General features: G+C 53.4%; 1 protein-coding gene across 1 annotated transcript in view; it reads left to right on the forward strand.

Moving 5' to 3' along the window:
- Positions 1-22910, forward strand: part of LOC138102421 (uncharacterized) — a 30002-nt gene that overhangs the window by 977 nt on the left and 6115 nt on the right. The window contains exons 3-10 of the mRNA XM_069000132.1: positions 7884-8452; positions 8649-8708; positions 9535-9583; positions 10606-10715; positions 11481-11598; positions 11994-12093; positions 12513-12709; positions 13617-13807. Of these exons, the coding sequence (XP_068856233.1) occupies positions 7884-8452; positions 8649-8708; positions 9535-9583; positions 10606-10715; positions 11481-11598; positions 11994-12093; positions 12513-12709; positions 13617-13807 (1394 nt within the window). The remainder of the gene's footprint in view (positions 1-7883; positions 8453-8648; positions 8709-9534; positions 9584-10605; positions 10716-11480; positions 11599-11993; positions 12094-12512; positions 12710-13616; positions 13808-22910) is intronic.

Below are 22910 nucleotides of genomic sequence, written 5' to 3' on the forward strand. Positions count from 1 at the left end.
CACCTCCCCAAATTCCCCTGGCGGGGGGCGCCAAGGCCGGGCCACACGTGGGCTCCAGCTGGGGAGCGCCGGGCGCTGCGGCTCTGCCTGGCAACTGCTGACTCACCAGCGCCGCGCCTTCTGATTGGCTGAGCGCTGCCTGAGGGCCGCGCCTGCACCAAGGGGGGACACCCTGCTCCAGGGGGGATGTCCCGAAAACCGGGCACCCCCAGCGAACCAACAACACCAACGCCTCCTTACAAACACATGCTCTGAATCTGCTCGGACACAGCCACACGCACTTGCACACAAGCAAGTGACAGCACAAACCAGCAGCTCCCCAAAATGGCACTGACTGACACACACTGCTGCTCAGCCAAGCTCCTGCTCAATTCCTCAACTTCCAGAACAACAACAAAGCCGGAACAGAACCATGGACATCGTTTCCTAATCAAAAGGGGACAATGCTGAGGTAGTTTGCACATTCTCCCAGAGCTAATTAAGGACATGGACACCCAGCAGGGGGAAAAAGGGAAGTCGAGAAGGGGTCTCAGCAACAGGGGACGGATGGTGTTGGTGTGCTGGGAAGGGATTGGTTGAAGGGAGTGTGCAGGAATATGGTTAAGGCAAACAGCAGCAGAGGAATCTATGTGATAAGAAAGGAAAAGGAAGATGAAAAAGAGGAAGAGAAAAAAGTGAGGACTGGGATGCTCTTCAGCACCATCTTATCCTCAACATTTGCCAGCTGATCCAGATCTTCCGTATCCCTGGTTTCCAGAACTGGGAAACAAAGAAGCTCAGGATAAGGGTGTTTCTCTGTGGTGGGGAGCAGCAGGACAGGGCTGGCCCGGGGCTGTGGGGCAGCCGGGGCTCAGCGTCGGGCACTGCCCGACCCCAACACCCCCCGGGCAGGGCCGGCAGTGGCCCCCGGCCCCCAGGAGGCTGCGGGATGTGGAAGGATCAGGATTTTCTTTTATCGATCTTGTTTGGGTCACTGGAGAAACGAATGATTTTGCAGAAAGCTCAGCAGCTGTCAGAGGATGAGCACCCACAGGCACCGAGGGGGCTGCAGGAGAGGCACAAGAAGCCCCTGCAGCACTTGGCCAGAAAGGCTCAGCAGGGCAATGCAAGAAGGGATGAGCAAAAGGCCAAGGTGAAGGCAAAGGCCATGGCAGAGTTTCTACAGCCCCCCAGGGATGAACCGCAGGGCCCAAGGGGGCCCCAGCACCCAGGGGACGGCGGCGGCCACAAGCACCTGGCACAGGCATTGCCCTCCTCGGCACGGCAGAGCCCACCCAAACAGCCCCTGGCAAGGAATCAGGGGTCCATCTGCAGGCCAGAAGGACACTGCAAGCACAGACAGCAGCACCCTCAGCACCAGCAAGTCCACCCCACATGGACATGGATTGTCAGGGCTGGCAGAGCTCCCAGCAGACCAGGGACCCACCGCACCAGAGCCCTTGAGAACATTCAGGGCGCGTCTGGATCGAGACGAGGCCGCTCCTGATGGACACAGGGGCCTCTCGATCCACTCCGAATCTGACACCTAAGGGGGGAAATTGTCAAGAAGTTCCTTGATTATTCAGGGAATAAGTGGGAAAGATTGGCAGGTGTGTTTTATTCAACAACTATCAGTAGATGTGGGGGATGGGTTTGAAACGCATCAATTTCTGTTTGTTCCTAATTGTGATTATAATTTACTGGGAAGGCATTTGGTGGCTGAAGTGGGAATGCAAATTCATATTGTAAAAGGAGATACAGAGGCTAATGCTGCTGGACCTTTGTGTCAGATGTCTGTGAAGGCCTCTGCTGAAGGGAACCCAGAAGTGTGGGCAGCCCCAGGGAAATAGGGAAAATCAGATATGGAGCCTCTCCAAATTCCTCTGAAGCATCCAGGACAAGTGGTATCTAAAACCAATACCCTCTTCCAAGGGAGGCAAGGAAGGGGTTACAGCCTCTTACTGAGTCCCTGCTAAAGGCAGCGCTTCTGGAGCCAGGCATCTCTGCCTACAACTCTCCTCTCCTGCCAGGCAAGAAACCCCATCATGGACACCAGAAGGAAAGCACAATTTTCAAGGCTTCAAAAGCAGATTAACTGAGCCTCCTGCCCTGGCCCTCCCACACAGGGAAAAACCATTTGAATTGCATGTGGACGTTAATCAGGGCCATGCCAAAGGAACTCCTGGGCTCAAATGTTTCACCCAGTGGCCAGAGAGTGGCCTCATTGTCTGCAGAATTGTGCAGCCCCGGCTTTAATGGGAACTGAGGCCTGAAAACTGACAGCAGCAGAATCTCTCATTGTTCCAGCCTGGCATCAAGGTAAAGCTTTGTTAACCAAAGGAGCCTCTAAATGGATGAGCAGCGCTGGGTTCTTACAGAATGAAACTTGTTGGATGGAACAGGAGGATTCAGAGTTGAGGACAGGGCAAGGGTTGAACCCAGCCTCCTGTTTGAACGGCCCTGGACACGGGGCTGGCAAGAAACCCATGGCTGCAGTCAAGTGACAGAGCTCCAGAGCCGGCCTAGCAGAGATTGACCAGACATTCCCTGGCCTGAGGGAGAAAAGGTGTTTAGGGATGGGGCTTCAAGGGCAGCAGAAGGGAAAAGAGTGACAAGACACGCTGCTCTTAAGGAAAGGGAAGGAGACAAAGCGCAGCTCAGCGCCCGCATGCTCAGCTCAAAGGGCCGAGCTGGGGGTGCCTGGAAGAGCCTGGCACTGAAATGCCCTGAGCAGGAAGGCTTCAATATCTTCTGCTAACAGCATGGCAGCTCACAGCGGGGCAGAAGCATTTCCGACTGCTTCAGCAATCCCTGCATCAGTTCTTAAGGCATGTTTGGAACAAACAATTCCAAGATACGGGATTGTGGAAGCAATAGACTCAGACAGGGGAACTCATTTTACAGGAAAGATCCTTCAGGCCGTTCTGGCTGCTTTAGGAACACAGTGGGACCTCCAAACGCCCTGGCACCCCCAGAGTTCGGGTCGGGTGGAAAGAATGAATGGGGAAATAAAGAAACACCTTCTGAAGCTGCTGAGAGAAACCAAGATGCCACGGGTACGGCTGCTGCCATTGGCTTTGGCAAGAAGAAGAGCCAGACCCAGGCCAGATATTCAATTATCTCCCCTGGAACTGATGTTTCAATTCCTCACCCTGGGGATTCTCGACTTAGTGGGGGTGGAGATAAGGGATGTCTGTTTCAAGCAGTCTGTGGCCAGAATCCTGTCTCTTCTGAAAGCTCTTCCACAGGAAGCTCGGCTGGCACAGACCCTGCCTTGGGACTTTGCTGCCCACAGCATCCAACCAGGACATCGGGTCTTGCCTGAGGAGTGCAAAGAAGCACCACTGGTGGCCAAGGGCGTGGCCCATTCCAAGTGTCCCCGAGCACAGAAACAGCCGCCAGCACAGCTGAACACGGGGGGACCCCTCAGCCTCGCCTCAAGCTCTCGGAAGCCCCGCGGATTTGCACTCCCCGGCTGCAGGAGGAGCAGGCCAGGCCGCCACTGCCCCTGCACAGAAGGGGCCGCAGCAGCAGCCAGGGCTCCACAGCGGGGCAAGCCCCGGGGGCTGCCCACAGATCCTCTGCTGAAATTGTCTGGCTGGGCACCTCCTCTGGCATCTCCAGGCACTGGGGGCCAATCCTCGCTGGCACCGGGCGAGCTTCAGAGCTTTCTGTGCCTGCACTCGCCACAGCTGCTGCGGGAGACAGCGGGAGAATTCCACTCTGGCTCTCAGTTACACTCACACTCTGGGCTGGGCGGGATTCGATTGCTGGAAAATAGACCAAGTTCAGAATTGTTTTAAAAGTTTATTTCTCTACTCAGGCTTGGTTTGCCTCTGTCTTGGCGAAAGGAATTTTAAAGTGTTTCTTAAGGGATGTTACACCACTCAACAGAGATGAGCTTAACATCTCAACAGACTGGGAATAGCCCAAAAGATACCCAAAAGATAACGCCCATCAACAGAACATCAACGCCCATCAGCAAACATCAAGGAACAGCTACCCCAGACACTGCCCCCGGCACAGCTGGAGACCCCTGCTCTGGAAAAGGCTGAGAAGGAAATCAAGGAGTGTGGACCTAATGAACATCAGAGGCCAAGCAATCCGGGGCCAACAGGAAACCAAATACTAAGAACTACCCAACTTGGAACCAATGAACATTAAACCTACGGATTTCGATGGCTTTAGACTGCATCAAGTTGAGGAAAAATTGAGTAAAACTCGTGTGCCATGGGATGATTTTCTCTGCATACCCGGGCTATGTGGGCATGAAATGATTTCTGTTGCACATCCTGGCCAGAATAAAGTAATGCCTTGATCCTCTAACACTAAAAAGGTAGCTGGAGAGTTTTTGGTCATCCTGCAGTTTCTGTGACAAGATTACACCATTAGAATGTTTTTTCTTAATAGTCCTACTTTGATATTGTCAGTTGGGTTTGGGCTAAAGGTGTGAGAGTCAATTTTTAGTCCGAGGAGAAGTAGCAAAAATCTTTATTGCTTTGAGGCATTTTTGTGTATGTGTGTGCATGGCTGTTAGTGATGGCAGAATTTTGGAATGGGTTTTTCGATGTTCACCTGTAGGCTGCATTTTGCAAAACTGGAAGAGCATTAAAACTGACCCTTTTCCTCATAAACAGTTAAAAAACATGAAAAAAAAAAAAAGGGAAAAAAAAGCCGCTTTTGGGGGCCACTTGTGAGTCACCTGATGGCTGCCCTGGAAGAGAAGCTTCCTTCCAGGCAGCCAGCAGAGGAGCTTTAGAAATGCAAATTATCTCTGCTGGGGGAAGTGTGCACAATGTCCCAGCTCTCCTTGCCTGCCAGAGGAATTGGGCTGATTCCCTCTGCCCCTCACCCCAAGCTCTGCCTCCCTGCACAGACGGAATTTGCATCGCTAAAGGCAGAGCCCACACTGAGCATCTCGGACTCTGCAACAGAAATCCCTGAAGCTGCAAAGGAAAACAGCAAACGGAGAATGTTGGGAGAACTTCACTCAAAAAAGCGGGGGGGAATCATCCCTCTCCCCACTCCAACATCTGCTGGCACTGTCTGTGTTATACAGGGTGGGTTTGACCACTGCGCTGCTTTTGCTGCCAGAAGTTCAGCGAAATCACTTGGGAATCCAAGGATGTGATGATTTAATCCGAGAAAAGCGGTCAATGGATGCATCCCTGGCATTTTTGGGAGCACCCAAAAATGGGGACAAGATGAACGGCCACCAGAACAAATCCTACCACACCATGGAGCAGCCCCTGGGAACCCAAACAAATTCATACCAGGTGCCAGAGAACCCACAGATCATTTCCATGCATCATTAGATTACAAGCTGTCCTCCAAATCATAACCAAGCCCACAGCTCCAGCTCCTGACCTTCTCACCCACCAATCCACTCCCATGAGCAACGCCACATTTCACCCTGGGATGGCATCAGATCCTCTTTCAGCGGGAGGACCAGGAGGTATTGGAAAATTAAAGGACTCAAAGTGCTCTTGACAAAGTGATGGCCAAGGAAAAGTGGTGAAACAGAGAACAAAGGAAACAAAGACTTAACAGAGCCATGAATATCGGATGTTATACAAAGTGGGGGTGCACATTAAGGGGCACATGCAGCAGGCGCATCGGGAAGTCTGTACCTTCCAAGGACCTCAGCCAGGGGGAAAAGGGACACGGAGATGCGGCCGGGGAAATCGGCATAAAAAGGAGGCTGCGTCCTCCAACACTTGGACAGAGCCCACGGGAAATGCCCCGTGGCCTCTCCCTTGCTCCAGGAATAAAGTTCCTTTTACAGGACTCCTCCGGCTCCTCTGGGGACACAAACCTCTGGCCACGGGAACTTTCCCGCACACTCCCGCCGACGGGGCAGCCACCTCTGTCCTACCCACAGCAGCCGGGACGAGCCAGCGCTGCTCCGGCACCGGCTCCTGCCGAGGCAGCAGCGGCAAGGAGAGCGCGGGCAGCCGCTCCCGCAGCGCCCTCACGCCAGGGCGAACACGGCGCCCACACGGCACAACGAACCCGCCCCAGCCCCCTGCCGCCCCCTCCGCCCGCAGCCAGCGCCGAGCCCCGCCAGAACCGAGCGCGGCTCCCACCTGCGCTGGGGCCGCCTCCGAGCTCCGCCGCCGCCTCACCGGGCTCCGGCCGCCGCCGCCGCTCCCGGGCCCGCACAGACGCTCCGCCAATGGCGCCTCTGCTGCGCCACGGCCGCCCTGCCGGCGGCTCCGGGCCCGGGCTGCTCCCCGCTCCGACCAATCAGCGCGCCAGAACCACGACTGACGGCAGCACCGCCCAATCGCAGCGAGGGGCGGGCTCTGCACACGGCCCAGCCTCGCCCCGCGCTCCCAGCGCCCCCCGGGCTGCGTGAGGGGAAAGCCGCAGCTGAGGAACAGCCCTGGAACGGGCCCGGCCCGAGCCGCCATTCAGCTGAGAAGGGAAACAAAGCTCTCCGCTGCTCCCGGCCCGACTTGCCCAGCCCTGCGTGTTGGCTGCCTCCGGCTCCTTGGCAAGCCCTGCAGCCTCGCTACTCCCGCCCCTAATTCGGAGCATCAGTGCATGGCTTTGATTTCGTTGTTCAGGCTTGGCTATGGGCTGTCCTGGTCTGCTGCATTTTCTGGGTTCCTCTTGGATGCTTTGAGCAACAGGCTGTGCCCCGGGAGGATCCTTTGTGCTCCTTTGTGACAGAGGAGAACCTTCCAGGCGGTTCTTGCGGGAGCTGCTGCTGTGATGTCACGGGAACGCTGCCGCGTCCTCGCCGTGTTCCCGTTGCTGTGGGCACGGAGCCCTCAGTGTCCAGAGCGGCTCTGGGCGCCCGCTGGTTGCCGGAGGATCCTCCTGCCCGAGGCATTCTCAGCAGCCAGCCCAGCCCCTGCCGGGTGTCCTTCTGTGCTTGCAGGGGTACAGTCTGCCACGTGTGCAGCACGGCCAAAATGATCCAGCAAGCGGTTGCTGCAGTTTGCACTCTGTACTCTGTGGCTTATTCGGGGTATTTTTTAGCCCACTTGGCACGTAAGTCGAGGTTTTCCCTGGCTGCAGCGTCGGTGCCTTCGGGCTTGCTGTGTGCTTTCTGTTCTCCCACTGGCACTGAGCTGCCTTTGTAACCAAATTGCCATTAAGACACCGCTGGTTTGGGAGAGCTCCTGCCAGCAGCTGCAGCTGAAAAAGGGGGTGTCTGCAGCCAGCGGGGCGTGCACAGCATTTGCAATGGAGCCGGGGGGGTTCTGTTCCCTCAAGCGCAGAGTCTGTGCCAGCGGAGCCTGGAACTCCCTGCGTTGGCTGCTGCAGCCAAGGGCTGACACAGCCCAGGATTCTGTGCTGTTCTCTTGCTTGCTGTGTGAAGGGACTGTGGCTCCTGGAGGGATGTTGTGGAAGCAAAATGCTCTCTCGGAGTGTCCTTGCTCCGTGGGAGTTCCCACCACGGGCAGGTTTTTCCTAATAGCATCTGGTTCGTGTTCCCTGTCCCATTGCAGGGCACCTCACGCGTGGATCCCGAGCAGCTCCTCCTTCGGTGAGTGGGAAAGGAACCTTTGATGGTCGGAATTGTGCAGAGAGTTGTGAGCTTGGCGTGTGGCAGTCGAGCGCCAGCCTGGGAGGCTGAAGGAAAGTTCCTTCCAGTGTCTTTGCAGCAGCAGCAGCAGCAGCAAAGGGATCCCTGGCACTTTTCTCCTTCTCTGCTGAAGAGCTTTTGAAGAGCTGCAGGTCTGGTTTTGCAGGCAGAAGATTGCTTGCTGGCTTTAGCCACGGTGGAATATGGAATGCCCAGCAATAAGTGGCAATGTCGACTTTAGCCCCTTCCTAGTTTGAACAGCTCCGAATCCCATTTCTGCTTAGTGCAGCTGGATGTGTAGCTGAGGATAAATAAGGCGATAACTGAGAGAGAACTTCCTGTCCCTCACGCTACCATCTGTCCACAGGGCACAAAAGCAGCATCAGCTCCTCCTCTGGCTCCCTCTGCTTCCAAAGAGGAGGCCAAAGAGGAGGAAGACAGCAGTGAACTTCCCGCTGTTCTGGGGGATGATGGTGAACTTCCCTCTGTCCCGGGAGATGAGGGCAAACATCCCACGGTTTGGGAATACAACAGTGAAGCTCCTGTGGTGTGGGACGAGGATGGTGGACATCACCCGGTGTGGGACGAGGACAGCGAGGCTCCAGTGCCATGGGACAAGGACGACGGAAATCTCCCAGCGTGGGATGAGAACAGAGGACATCGTGGGACTTGGGAAGAGGATGGTGCAATTCTCCCGGCATGGGAAGAGGACGGCAAACGTGCCGTGGCTTGGAAAGAAGACCTGGAACCTGCTGAATTTTGGGAAGAGGACGGGGATCCTCCCTCTGCTTGGGAAGAGGACACTGAACCTCCCTCTGCTGCGGGATCCTGGGCTGAACGTTCTGACAGCAGCACAGCCCTGCAGCCAGAGGGCAGAGAGGAGTGGTGCCTGATGCAGCTGAGTACGTCTGCTGTGCTGCTGTGTGCCAGAGCAGGGTGCTGCGTGTGTGTCTCAGCATCAGCTGCACCCAGGCTTGCTGTGCAGCTGAATGTCACAGAGTCATTTATTGTCCTTGCCCAGCTGAGAGCAAGGGGCTCCCGGCCCCAGGGAGTGGGGCTGCATTTTGGCCCTGCTGCAAGGCGGGGTCTCCATCTGGGAGGGAGCGTCTTCCATGTGGTTTCTTTCAGGGAGCACCGTGAGCGTGGGGGAGCCTGCCGAGAAATACCTGGAACTGGAGCAGGTTGGCCAAGGGTAAGTGCATGGCAGTTACTTCTGCACAAGCAGGGGCCAGGTATTTGCTGGTGCAGGATCAAGTGAGAAGCCAGGCAAGCTGCAAACAGCTTCAGACACTGGGGCACGATCCTGCTGTCTCTCAGTCCTGATCAGAATTGGTAACTGTGGTCAGAAGGCACCGTCAGAGGCCCCTGAGGCCGGCAGTGTCCTGCCTGCAGCAAGGAGCAGGACCTGGAAGATCTTCTGTCCCTGGAATGTGATTGCCTGAAAGAGCAGCTCACCATCTGGTGCCTGTCAGAAAACAGTTCTCAAGAAGATTCCTTTCAAATAGTTTGCTTCCAAAAATATCCACCGGTCAGGATTATCAACATAACAGTTTAGAAACAGAAACCAGAGATGAACTAATAAGTGCCCTTTTCAGCACAGGTAGCCCCGTACATTCAGTAACAGACACAGAGCTGCTGCACTGGGGGGGAAAATGCATCAGCTGCCTGATGGCAGGGCCCTTGTGGATCCTGCAGCTCATAGGCAGGAAATGGAAAAGGATGAAATACATTCTTTTCCAGTTCTTTAGACACCTACTCCCACCCTAGGTTTTGGACTAAAGTAATTCAGTGTGGACATTTGGGATTTGCTCCAGCCCTTTTCCTTCATGTTGGGCCTCAGTTTTCTCTCGCACACCTTGCGTGGCACAGGGCTGGTGGCTGCTGCGCTGCTGTTTGAAGGGTCGATGCACCCAGGTGTTTTGTAAACGCTGCAGGCAGCAGAGATCTCCTGTCTGGGCTGGCTTTCACTCCCAGGGCCTAAAGCGCTGCTTCTTTCTTCTCTGCTGTTCTGTCTCCAGGGCTTTCGGAACCGTTTATAAAGGACTCGACAGGGCCACTGGAGGAGAGGTCAGTGTCACCACGCCCAGTGTGTCGGGCAGCTCTCGAGGGCTTTCCCCTCTGCTGGGAGCTGTGGCTGCAGCTTTGAGGGGCCAGCAGAGCTTTCCTGCACAGGCTGTTCCTCTGAAGGCACAGCAGTGTCAGCCTGCAGAGCACGGCTGGGACAGACTTGAGCCTTCTGAAGTGCCCAAAGGAATGCAAGGAGGGCAGCGGTGTCTGTCAGAGCAGGACACGCTGGCTTGGTCTTCATATCTGAAAACATCAGTGCATCAGCTGGTGGAGGCTGAGGCCTAATTTATCTTCATCCCAGCCTCGGACAGGAACACTGTTTAGCAGTTTTTCCATCCTGTATTTCATCTTCAAAGGATACCTCAAGACCTAATTAAGGAGCGATCCTTCTTGGGATCAGTTTGGGGTTTTAGTCCTACTGCAGCTGTTCTCAGAGAGAGGGAGAGGAATGAGAAGATGGATGTGCAGAGCAAAGCTCTCTCCTAAACCCTGCAGCTGTGTTTGGGTCTGGTGTCAGTGACAGCCCGTGACAGGGATCATCTGAGCAATGTTTGTGCGTGTTTGCTCTGTTGTGCAATCCCAAACAGAGCAGTTGCGTTTGAAATCATGACCAAATCCCCCAGGATTGCTAAAGGGTTCCTGGCTGTTTTGCTCTGTTTTTACAGAAGCGAATTACTTCCTGCTTGCAAAATGTGTTTGAATGATAATGAGCGTGGTGGTAAACTAAGGCGGTTTGAGAAGACTGCAGGTGCAGAGAATGCTGTGAGAGCTTTGAGGCTGAGAGCTGAGGGCCCATTTCTGCAGAGCTTCCAAGGCCAAATGTCTCTGGCCCTGTGTCCTGTAAGTGGCCCCGCAGCGAGCAGAGAAATGGGCTGTGGGAATGTCACTTGCTGAGCCCGGGTGTCCCATCCCAAGGCAGTTTGGCACAGCCCGGCTCCGTCACTTCACAAAGACTCGCTCCGTGTTTGCTGCGGCCTCCTGCCCCAGACTCCTGCAGTTCAAGGGCTGCAATGTCCTTTCAGGTGGCCATAAAGAAAATGAGTCTCAGAGGGCAGAACGGGGAACGAGCTGTGAATGAGATCCTGGTCCTGAAGGACAAGAAGAACCCCAACATTGTCAGCTCTTTGGACAGGTGAGTGCTTCAGCTCTTATCCCGTGCACGGGCCCTGCGTTAATCTCTCCTGGCATCCGTAGTCTGTAGCCTGTTTTGAAAAAGCCTCACCCGGCCGTAGCTTCCCAAAACAACAGCCTGTCAGCTCACTCCCTCCGTGTGCTTTTGTTGCTTTGGTTTGGTTTTTCCTTCAAGCTGACCCAATTTTCTGGGTCTTACAACAAGTGCTGATAGACCCTGTCAGAAATTATTTCCCTTGGCTTCTCCTTCCCAACTCTTTTCCATTGCTGCAGATGCCAGGAAGACCAGGTTCTTGTTTCCAGAAACGCCTCATGTGCCCATTTTGCAATGGCCTTGCCTGTTTCTGAAGGGACTTTCTGCAAGGTTTTCCAAACACTTGACCACTTTTGTCCTAAGTGCTGCACGGCCTCCTGCCCTGGATAACTCTGGAAGTTGTGTTGCCTTGTTCTGGAGGGAACGGTGGAACTGCTGAGTTCAGATGCTGAACCAGCTGGGGGCAAGTGTTGTGGTTCCACATTGATCTGGGCTGTTGCTAAACTGCATTTTTCACTTGCTTGCCATCTAAGGCCTCTCCTTTCCCACAGGCATCTCCTTCTCCTTTAGACTGTGCAGATCCCAAGGACTGTGCAGCCTGGCAGGAATGTCTCTGCATCGGATTCTGTCCTCATTTACAAGTGACCTGGAAACAAAACTCCACTCGAGGCTTTTCCATCAGGGAATTGAGCAGTGCATGTTCATCTCCACGCCATTGTTTGCCTCTTCCAGCTTCCTTGTTGATGAAGATCTCTGGCTGGTGATGGAATACATGGATGGAGGAACTTTGCAGGACATTGTCAGACACACACGCATGGCTGAAGGAGAGATGGCAGCTGTCAGTCAGGAGGTGAGGGATCCTGCTCGTGCTTCCCATGGCTTGGACACAATGCTCCTTCCAAGCAGGGCCTGAGAAGAGGAGTGGCTCCATGCTCAGAGCTTTGTTTCTGTGTTGTTTTTATGAGCTGGAGAAGAAAGAGCCTCTGAAGTGAACGGCCTGCCAGTGTCACTGCACTTCCACTCTGTTCTTATCCTCTTTCCTGCTGTTGTGGGACTCTCTGTCTTTTTTGATTTGATTTGCTGTTCTCAGCTTTGCCTTGAACCATTTGCCTGGAGCTTGTCTGCACTGCACTCCTGGTCTGTCACAGCAAAGCTGCTGCTGGCAGAATTCTAAACTGTCCTTTCTTGTGTGATTGTGTATTCCGGCCATGGATTTCCACCCTCATGTTTCTTGCTCTCTCTCAGTGTCTGCAGGGCCTGGATTTCCTCCACTCAAACCGGGTGATCCACAGAGATCTGAAGAGCTCCAACATCCTTCTGGCAACGGACGGCTCTGTCAAGCTGGGTGGGTGTTCCTGGTCAGGCACGGCGCTCCCGGGCTGCGGCTGTGGGGCTGCTTCCCAGTGACGGCCAGAGCCCCACAAGTGCTGCTGGTGGCGGTGCCCGGCCCCTGCTGCCAGCTGAGAGCGGCTGCCCCATGCAGAGAGCTCAGGAGAGGAGCAGGGTGTCAGCAGTGGCTTTGCTCTGGGTATGGCCCTTCCAGAGGGGTGGGAGTTGGAATCTGAAGCTTCAAGGGAATCACTAAAAGCCACTGCATGAAAGCTGAGGGTTCCTTTAAGGGTCCACTTCCATCTTGCCTTGGCTACAGCCCTGCGGACTTTTCCAGCTGGATTCAGCCCTGCATTCTCAGACTGAGAGTGGGCAATCTTTGTGCTTGGTTTCCTCATTCCAGCTGCCTTAGACAGTGTTTGTTTCTGTCCTCAGCTGATTTTGGCCTCTGCGCTCAGCTCAGCCCTGAGCAGGAGCAGTGCAGCTCCATGGTGGGCACTGCTCACTGGATGGCCCCAGAGGTTGTGACCAGTTCTCCTTATGGCCCCAAGGTGGACATCTGGTCCTTGGGCATTGTGACCATCGAGATGGTGGAAGGAGAACCTCCTTACTTCGAGCACACGGCGGCCATGGTAAGAGGCAAATTTCCCAGAGTTTGCAGAGGCCTGTGAGCACAGTGGGACCCCGCCCTGGGAGGTGGAACCGGAGGGCTCTGCCCATCGGGAAGGGAATTCCCAGAGGATTGGAGCCTGAGCACAGATGAATATTCTGCAGTCTCCAGAATTTGCTTTGAGTTTTAAGTTGTTGCAGCTCTTCTGTCTGTGAGGATGACCTGAAAACATGAAGCCAGAGCATCAGCTCTAATCTTGCAGAAAACCCCAGACCAACCCCAAAACCCACACCTAAACTCAACAAGTTTTCTGAAGGAGTTTCTGAAAGAGGTTCTGCGAGATGAACTCCCCCTGACTCTTCTCACTGGGAAATTTGTCTAAAACATGAAGATGATTGTTTCACATCCCCATAGTCTAACATATTTCTTTCCTAGCCCAAGCTACTTTCTCCATGTCACCAAGGCTGAGCTTTCAGCAACCTATACCTCGGGTTCCTTGCCTGGCAGTTTCTGGGATGGAACATCTTGAATGCATTTACTTGAGTGTCAGTGGCACTGCAGGGATGCATTTGATGTAAGAATCCTTGGAAATACCACAGGCAGACCACAGTGACTCTTGCAAATGGCCTGTAAAGCTGGTGTCCGTATTTGGAGAAGCAAAATGGGCTATTTCTGATGGAGGTTCCAACTAACAAAGTCAGCCAATGACATTGGCTCTCAAGGCAAGATCATGTGGATGTTGGAATGGCTGTGGCTGCAGCAGCGTTTGGCTTTTTTGGTTGGCATTGAAGAATGAGCTCTGAGCAGCATCTCTGCCAGGGAGGAAAGTGTCCCTGGAGACTGGGGCTGAGAAACCGGGGTCGCTGTGAGCACTCGTGGGTGTGAAGGAAGCTGGCAGAGCTTTTCAGAAGTGTTTGCTTTTTGCGCAGGCTCGCTGTCTGATCCGGCAGAACGGGACCCCGCAGCTGCAGGAGCCCAGGCGCCTGTCGGCTCTGCTGCGGGACTTCCTGGAGTGCAGCCTGGAGCCGGACGAGGAGTGGCGCTGGTCTGCCCAGGAGCTGCTGCAGGTGGATGCGAAGCGGCTGCAGGGGAAAGAGCAGCGCGAGGGAGGGGTTTTCTCGTGGGGCCCCGTCCAATAATGTCCAGTGTCGCTGCTTTTCACATGCAAAGCCAGAAGAATCCTTGCCTGGTTTGGCTTGGCAGGGTCCTTTCCTGGTCGTCTGGACCAGGTGCCCCGCAAGGAGCAGGAACATCTTCAAGCAGATCAGGTGGCCCCAAGCCCTGCCTGACCTGAGCCTGGATGTTTCCAGGGAGGAGGCACCTCCCACATCTCTGGGCACCCTCTGCCAGTGTTTCCCCACTCTTCTGATAAAAAACTTCTGCCTCAGATCTAATCTGAGCCTGCTTCCCTCTCCTGAGTTTCAAACCATTCCCCTTTGTCTTGGTGCAACAGAGCCTGTGAGGAACTTGACTTGGGAAAGTAACAGTTGATTTCTTTCTTTTTCATCCTTTGGGCAGCACCCATTTTTATCATCAGCCAAGCCTCTCTCCAGCCTGAGCCCTCTGATCGCTGCAGCAAAGCAATTGAAGGAGCAGCGGAGGATGTGAAGCACCTGAGGACAGCTTTTCGTTATAGTAGTTAGGACAAGTGGTTAGTTACGGTAGTTAGCACTGCTAGTTAGTTATGGTGGTTAGGACAGCCTGGTAGTTATGGCAGTTTTTTGAATAAAAGCTCTGTTAAACCTCAAGTCCCTTGATGTGTCCCTTCCTTGTCCTCCCGTGGCTCAGCTGCCCGGAGCAATGCGAGGGGAGAGCGGGCCCAGCCTTGCCCAGAGCTGAGCCCCAGCAGAGCCCCGGCAGAGCCCAGAGCAGCCTCAGCATCGGCAGAGTCAGCCTGGAAGGAGGCGCCTGGAGCCTTCTCGACTGCAGCCGACTCTTGTTTACAAACCGCATGGTGTGGGAAATGCCACTGGTTCTGCAAGAGGGCAGAGGGGGCCCGGGGAAGGCCCAAAGGCAAGGGACAAAACCTGCCCAGTACTGGAGAAAAACCACGCCTTTTTCCCCTCCCACGTCAGCCAAAATATTGAATCCTAACCCAAGTCAAACAGGGCAGGGGAGGAGCCCAGGCCCTTCCACCCTTGCAAACCAAAGCGTCCCTTGCACGGCTCTGAGCCCCGGTGGCCCCGCGGGCGTTGGTTTCTGTCGGGCTCGCTGCCGCCAGCCCAGGGCCAGCCCGGGACAGGGCGGGCGCTGGAGGCTGCGGGCGGGGAGATGCGATCCCGGGACACGCATTCGGTGGCACCTGCGAGCGCAAGCAGGGGAGGGGCTCCAGCAGTTACATGGGGGAAGGAATAAGGTGAATGTGACTTAAATAAACAAAGCCCGTGAATCTGCTTTAGATAGGGCCAGGGAGCTGTAGGTAGGAAGGAGTGAAAGAAACTATCACTTCCAGAAAATGTTACTGATTGCCATGAACTGCTGCTCAGCCAAGGCCATGTGAAATTCCTGAACTTAGAGAAGAAGAACAAAGTCTCAATGGAGTTATTAATATTGCTTTGTTCTACTAAAACAAACAGAACGGGTGTGTGCATATTGGAGGGCACATCGGGAAGTCTGAACCTTCCAAGAAACAGTCCCAGGGACAGAGCAGCCACCTCTGTCCTACCCACAGCAGCCGGGACGAGCCAGCGCTGCTCCGGCACCGGCTCCTGCCGAGGCAGCAGCGGCAAGGAGAGCGCGGGCAGCCGCTCCCACAGCGCCCTCACGCCAGGGCGAACACGGCGCCCACACGGCACAACGAACCCGCCCCAGCCCCCTGCCGCCCCCTCCGCCCGCAGCCAGCGCCGAGCCCCGCCAGAACCGAGCGCGGCTCCCACCTGCGCTGGGGCCACCTCCGAGCTTCGCCGCCGCCTCAGCCGGTGTTCCCAGTCACCCCCAGTATGATCCCAGTCACTCCCAGCATCATCCCGGTCGCTTACAGTCACTCCCACTGTGTTTTCAGTCTGGTCCCAGTCACTCCCAATAAGATCCCAGTTGCCCGCAGCATGGTCCCAGTGGCTCCCAGTCACACCCAGGATGGTTGCTTTCACTCTCAGTAAAAGTCCAGTGTGGCTCCAGTCACTTCCAGTATGAACCCAGTCACTTCCTGTATGATTGTATTTGCCCCCACTGTGGTCCCAGTTGCTCCCAGTGTCTTGGTTTGAAAGACAGGTGTCTGCCAAGGAAGGCAGGAGTCTCTCCTGAAATGGAAGAAAAAAAAATTGCAATCCCCTTCCCTCTGAATTATTATAATTTTGAAATTACGGAGCTTTATAGGTAAACGTATGAGGAACAGGAATAACAGTTCTTTACTATTATGTATCTTTATGTGTATAACCAGTCAAACAAACAGCAATAACTATGGCAGTAACAGCAAACAATCACAAACCCAGTCCCAGCCTTCTCGGCTGTCAGGCCCTTTCCCCTCGGGTGCAGTTCCGCTCACAGCCGGCAGGGGTGCTGGCAGCTCCCGGTGAGTAGGGCAGGTGCGATGGTTCCCCCGCGGCTGCAGGGGGCGCTCCGGAGCGAGCTCAGGGAGCACGCGGCACTGTTGCCTGGGATCCCGGGAAGGGATGGAACAAAGATTTCAAAAACCCCCTGGGCAGCCAATCCCGGTGTCCAGCTGGACCCTCAGGAACAGCAGGCTGGAACAGCAGGGATTAGCACAAATCCCAGGTGTCAGATGAGATGTATTGAATTCCGGAGCTTTGGTGGGAGCCCCTGGGGTCTGGGCAGGCAGGGCGAGCGGGGCTACAGAGTAGCAAAGGCTCGAAGCAACGGCGGGGGCGGGCAGCCACAGCCTGGCTCCCAGCAGGGCAGGGAAGGTGGGCTTGGGATCCCAGGGTCTCTCCGGTAGAAGGAAAGCAGCTGAAGAAGCAGCCTCTTTCTCTCTACGTCCAAACGCCGGGAACTGACTGCCCACAAACTTAGGTGGAAGAGATGCACACCCCCTCCTATGGCCAGGTCCTTTGTTTTCCTTAAGTCCCCAGTAATTTGTCCCCCTGGCAACATCTATGGGGAAAATTCCTTTAAGCGAAAAAGAAAATAGGAGGAGAACTCCTAAAACCCCATCATTATCCACCCCAAATTTTTCCATACTAACATGTTACATGAAACTGAACCCTTTTAACCATACACATACATGCATCACCCGAATTATATACGTATATACATGCTGACACTGATTCAAGTACAGAGCCATGGGTAGTTCACCCTAAACCAAGGTCCCCTTGAGGTATGCATCGGGTCTCTCCATCCTTTTGCATCACCCACCAGGTGCAACCTGGTTCCTGAGCGAAGACAACCCTGCAGATGGGTTTCTCTTTGCTCGAGGCAGAACTAACCCGAACAGGTTTTCCAAGCATACCTCTCATGTGCACCACTGGAACCTTATCCCCGTCTGTTGTTTGTAGGCGTTTGGATTGGGCAGGGCCAGTTAACTAACCAACTGGCTCTTGCTAAATGCACCTCCCAGTTTTTGAAAGTCCCCCCACCCAGTGCCTTCAAGGTGGTTTTCAACAATCCATTACATTGCTCAACCTTCCCAGCTGCTCGTGCCTGGTAAGGGATGTGGTACACCCACTCAATGCCATGTTCTCTAGCCCAGGTGTTTATAAGGCTGTTCTTGAAATGAGTTCCATTATCAGACTCGATTCTCTCAGGGGTACCATGCCTCCAAAGGACTTGATTTTCAAGGCCCAGGATGGTGTTCCGGGCAGTAGCATGAGGCACAGGGTAGGTCTCCAGCCATCCTGTGGTGGCTTCTACCATTGTGAGCACATAGCGCTTGCCTTGGCAGGTTTGAGGCAGTGTGATGTAATCAATCTGCCAGGCCTCCCCATACTTGTTGTAGGATCTTGGGGGGGTTGGACGGTCGGGACGGACGGAGACGAGAGATCTCTGAAGTCAGATCCTGGAACACGCGGTTTATTGCAAAGGGCGTGGGTGCAGGGGCACTTCTTGGAGCTGCCAGCCGCAGCTCGGAGCAGGCCCAAGGTGAGAGCAGAGTACGTAAGCAAAAGAGAGAGAGAGAGAGAGAGAGAGTAAAAAGAGACCGACGTCCCCGTTACAATACAATAAATCATCTTCTGTACTGAATATTGTAATTCTCACTAGCCAATCTAGTACAAGGTACAAATCCTATAGCATTTACATACAGCCTATAAGAGTTATTACATTACCATAGAGTGTCACATTTTAACTCCTAAAAACTACTCTTTGGACCCCTTCTGCTGAGCTAGTAAGGTCTGCTCTGACCCTTGGACCTGTCTGCAAGCAGAGGGTATTGTTCAATCAAGAGGGGATTACCTTCAGTCGGCCAGACCATTGTTTTCCAGTTGTTCAGTAACTAAGGCTTGGTATCTCAAAGGTGGCTTTCATTTCGATGTCGCTTATAGTTTTCATATTCCCAAAATCTTTTGTCAGGCAATCATATTTATAAGGCTTCCCTCTTTCATCTTCCCCAACACTTGTATTTGGACCATCGCCCACCATATCACAGGGGCTTCACCTGCTTGGCCTGCTTGATCGCAGCACATGTCTCACAATCATGGATAACCTGGGAGATACTGTCCATGGTTAGATCCACCCCTTGATCTCGTGCCCACTTATAGGTGGCATCTCTGCCCTGATGGCCTGAGGCATCATGGGCCCATTGAGCTAGGAACAACTCTCCTTTATGTTGCCAATCCAAGTCTATCTGGGACACCTCTATTTTTGCAGCCTGATCTACCTGTTTGTTGTTATGATGTTCTTCGTTAGCCCGGCTCTTGAGGACGTGAGCATCTACATGACGGACTTTCACAGATAGCTTCTCTACCCGAGTGGCAATGCCTTTCCACTCCTCAGCAGCCCAGATTGGTTTTCCTCTGCGCTGTCAGTTTGCCTTCTTCCACCTTTCCAGCCAACCCCACAGAGCATTGGCTACCATCCATGAATCAGTGTAGAGGTAGAGCTTTGGCCACTTCTCTCTTTCAGCTATGTCAGGACCTAATTGGACAGCTTTGAATTCAGCAAATTGGCTCGATCCATCTTCTCCTTCAATAGCCTGTGCAACTTGTCATGTGGGGCTCCATACAGCGGCTTTCCATTTCCAGCCAGCGCCTACAATTTGGCAGGAACCCTCAGTGAAGAGGGCATATTGTCTTTCACTCTCTGGTAGCTCGTTATATGGTGGGGCTTCTTGGGCACGTGTCACTTGTTCCTCTTCTTCTTCAGAAGATAACCCAAAAGTCTCACCTTCCGGCCAGTTTGTAATTATTTCCAAGATCCCAGGGCGATTCGGGTTTCCAATTCAGATGCCCTGGATGATGAGGGCAATCCATTTGCTCCAAGTAGCGTCGGTGGCGTGATGTGTGGAAGGAACCTTTCCTTTGAACATCCACCCCAGCACTGGTAGTCAGGGTGCCAGGAGGAGTTGTGCCTCTGTGCCGATTACTTCTGAGGCAGCTTGGACTCCTTCATAAGCTGCCAAGATCTCTTTCTCTGTGGGAGTGTAGTTGGCTTCAGACCCTCTGTACCTTCAGCTCCAGAATCCCAGTGGTCAGCCCCAAGTCTCACCAGGTACCTTCTACCAGAGGCTCCAGGACAGACCATTGTTCCCGGCTGCAGAGTAGAGCACATTCTTCACCTCTGGTCCTGTCCTGACTGGGCCAAGGGCTACGGTGTGAGCAATTTCCTGCTTGATCTGGGCAAAGGCTTGCTGCTGTTCAGGGCCCCAGTGGAAATCGTTCTTCTTTCAGGAAACCAGGTAAAGAGGGCTCACGATCTGGCTGTACTCAGGAATGTGCATTCTCCAAAAGCCTATGGCACCTAGGAAAGCTTGTGTTTCCTTCTTGTTGGTTGGTGGAGACATTGCTGTGATCTTATTGATGACCTCGGTGGGAATCTGACGTCGTCCATCTTGCCACTTTACGTCCCAGGAGCTGGATCTCTCGGGCAGGTCCCTTGACTTTGCTCTTCTTGATGGAGAAACCGCCTTCCAGGAGAATTTGGATGATTCTCTCTCCTTTCTCAAATACTTCCGATGCCGTGTTCCCCCACACAATGATGTCATCAATGTACTGCAGATGTTCTGGGGCCTCACCCTCTTCCAGTGCAGCCTCGATCAGTCCATGGCAGATGGTGGGACTGTGCTTCCACCCCTGGGGCAGTCGGTTCCAGGTGTACTGCACGCCCCTCCAGGTGAAGGCAAACTGAGGCCTTGCACTCTGCTGCCAGAGGAATGGAGAAAAAAGCATTGGCAATGTCAATAGTGGCGTACCACTTTGCTGCTTTGGATTCCAGCTCGTACTGGAGCTCCAACATGTCTGGCACAGCAGCGCTCAACAATAGAGTCACTTCATTCAAAGCACGATAGTCCACAGTCAATCCCCATTCCCCGTCAGACTTGTGCACAGGCCAGATGGGGCTGTTGAAGGGTGAGTGGGTCTTGCTGACCACCCCTTGGCTCTCCAGCTCACGGATCATCTTGTGGATGGGAATCACAGCATCTCGATTTGTCCGATACTGCCGGCGGTGCACTGTCGAGGTGGCAATTGGCACTCGTTGCTCTTCCACTTTCAGGAGCCCAACTGCAGAAGGATCCTCTCGATGCCATGAAGATTTTTGCCTTTTCTTTTATACCCCTGTTATACCTTTTTACAACTTCTGTGTTCCTAGTGCTTTTTCCCTACATTCTTGGACTTGTTTGTTAAGCTAAGAGACTAAACATTTTAGAAGCTTCGTAGCTAGAGATCAGTGTGCCCCAGACCCCCAGGTCCTCTCCAGAACACATTCTGTAAACCAAGATAGAACCATCCAGGGGAAGGTTCCTTGGGGAGGGGGGCTCACTTGAGCCTCTCATTGGGGAATCTTTGATAGATATGCTAATTAGTAAAACCTATAATGATATACCCAATGTGGGGGGAGAGAGACAGAGAGAGATTCAGCAGGGTGCATCTCGATGCATATGACCGGGATGTGTGCACCTAAAGATCCTTAAAATAAATACCAAGGTAAAATCCCTTTTCCCCTTCTAACCGTGTATGACTCTTGATTTTAAGACCAGGAAAAGGCATCACTCTGATAGTCCAGGAAGGGTGTTCAATTGCCTAATGCCCTCTGCCTCCACAGCAGCAATCCCAAATATCCACCTGAGTCCTTTCGGGTCTTTGTAATAGCCATTCAGAAGGAAGTCTATGCCCAGAATACACGGGGCCTCTGGGCCAGTCACAATCGGATGCTTTTGCCACTCTTTCCCAGTCAGGCTTAACGCGGCGTTTGGTGCTCGAAGCACGAGCTCTGGCGTGCCCCAGGTCAGAGACAGTCCAGCTGCGTTACTTCTGTGCGTCACAGAATCAACTTCAGGATCAGGAAAAGAGCTGCTTGCTGGGCTAGCTAGCTGGCTTCTCGGCAGAGGGAACATGGCAGGAGCCGACGGGATCGGCTCACGTTAGCTCGGAAACAAAGGAAGAGAGAGGCTGTTCAGGTTTGACTTCTAACAGGTTTATTGTTAGCAGTTTCGCTACCCAAATGAGCTCGGAAGGCTGGAATCCCATGTGTTGGTATGTGATGGGATTGGTGGGATCGGCTACTGAGGCTTTTCCCTCAGTTTTATAGGGAATTTGAAAACCCCGGTGAAAGGGGAAAACAACCAGTGAGTTACAAGCCAGGGGGAGGACACAATGTCACAAGAACCACTGGGGGGGAAACCGAGAGGCGGGAGTTATAACAGAGCCAATGAACGACTGAGTAACCGAGAATTTTCCCGAACCGAGGGAGGTGGCTTGGACCCGGGCACCGCCCAGGGGGTGCAGCTTAGGCTTCTGAGCCGCCCATCGACCTCTGAGTCGGCCTCTTTGGGGAACTCGATCCAGGGGAGGGGCTGGGATTGATTGGCATTACACAGCCCCAGCCCTGCAGTGGGCTGGGTCACACCAACATCTCCCCCTTCTTTATTACTTTGAAATGAGGGGAAAGGCTTAAGGGATTTCAAACCCAAACACTTAACAATGGGAATGGCTAATAAAATTAACAACTCCATCAAGAAACTCCATACAATGTCCTTGATAATGGAAGGAATCTGCCTGCTGGAGCTCCCGGTGCAGAGGAGGAGCTGCAGCAGCAGGTGGGACAGCAGCAGGTAGGATGTCATCACGCTGTCAAGGGAGGTAACTTTAGGAACAGTATAACACAAATAAAATTAATACAAATACAATTAACTTAAATAACAATGGCTCCCTTGGACTGCCCCTCTTTCAAAACAAAATGAGGGGTCATTTTGGGAAGGGAGACACATTTTAAGGAGACTGGGAGGTGGAGGATTTGTTTTTCAGGCCTGGAGGACGAGTCTTTTTTCCAGGTGGCTTGGTTTTTCTTCTTTTCCAGGATGTGGCAGCTTCTTTCCTTTGTTTGGCATCCACAGGTGGTCTCAAAAAGGGTTTGATCCACTTCCCAGGGATCCATCTTGGACCCTCTGGGGTGGAAACACACCCGTAGCCTCTACCCCGGGTGACTAGGGGGTACAGGCCACGTATTTGTAAAGTGTCAGGGTCTTTTATTAGGACCTCCGGTCTCTCAGTCAGTTTATGTTTGGCAGAGTTTGTGAAGTGTCTCATGATGGGAGAATCAGGTTCCTCATAGGAACAGTTTAAAAAGTTAAAAGTGAACAACGCTTTGGACAGTCTTGTGATGGGGGCAGAGATCTCATTGCCACCTTTTTGTTGTTCTAGCAGTCTTTTTAGTGTCTGATGTTTCCTCTCTCCGATGGCTTGGCCTGTGGGCGAGTGAGGGATGCCAGTGATGTGATCCACACCCCACTCACTCATTGTAGATACAAAAGTGCTGCTAGCAAGGATTTTCTTGCTATTTTGTAAGTCCGTGAGAGACTTTTCTCTCTCACAGAAGAGGTAGCAGGGTATGTAAACAACCAAGCAACCTGCAACCTTGAAAAGTTTTGTTTATAGTATAGTAGAAAAATCTTTTGACAATGGATGTTTTAGGATTTCAGCCAATCACCCCAAGGGGAGGCTGATCCTTTGTCCAATTAGACTATGAAGAAAAAAGTCTGTAAAAGAGTGTGTAAAATAATTAAATAAATCAATCTTGCTGCACAATTCCTGCCTGCTGGATCTTCTCTCCTCCTCCTCCCTATGGCTGAGGGACACGGTGATACACCCTAGGGCCTAGGCCTGCGGTAATATTTG

Source organism: Aphelocoma coerulescens, unplaced genomic scaffold (genome assembly GCF_041296385.1).
Source record: "Aphelocoma coerulescens isolate FSJ_1873_10779 unplaced genomic scaffold, UR_Acoe_1.0 HiC_scaffold_75, whole genome shotgun sequence".
Taxonomy (NCBI): domain Eukaryota; kingdom Metazoa; phylum Chordata; class Aves; order Passeriformes; family Corvidae; genus Aphelocoma; species Aphelocoma coerulescens.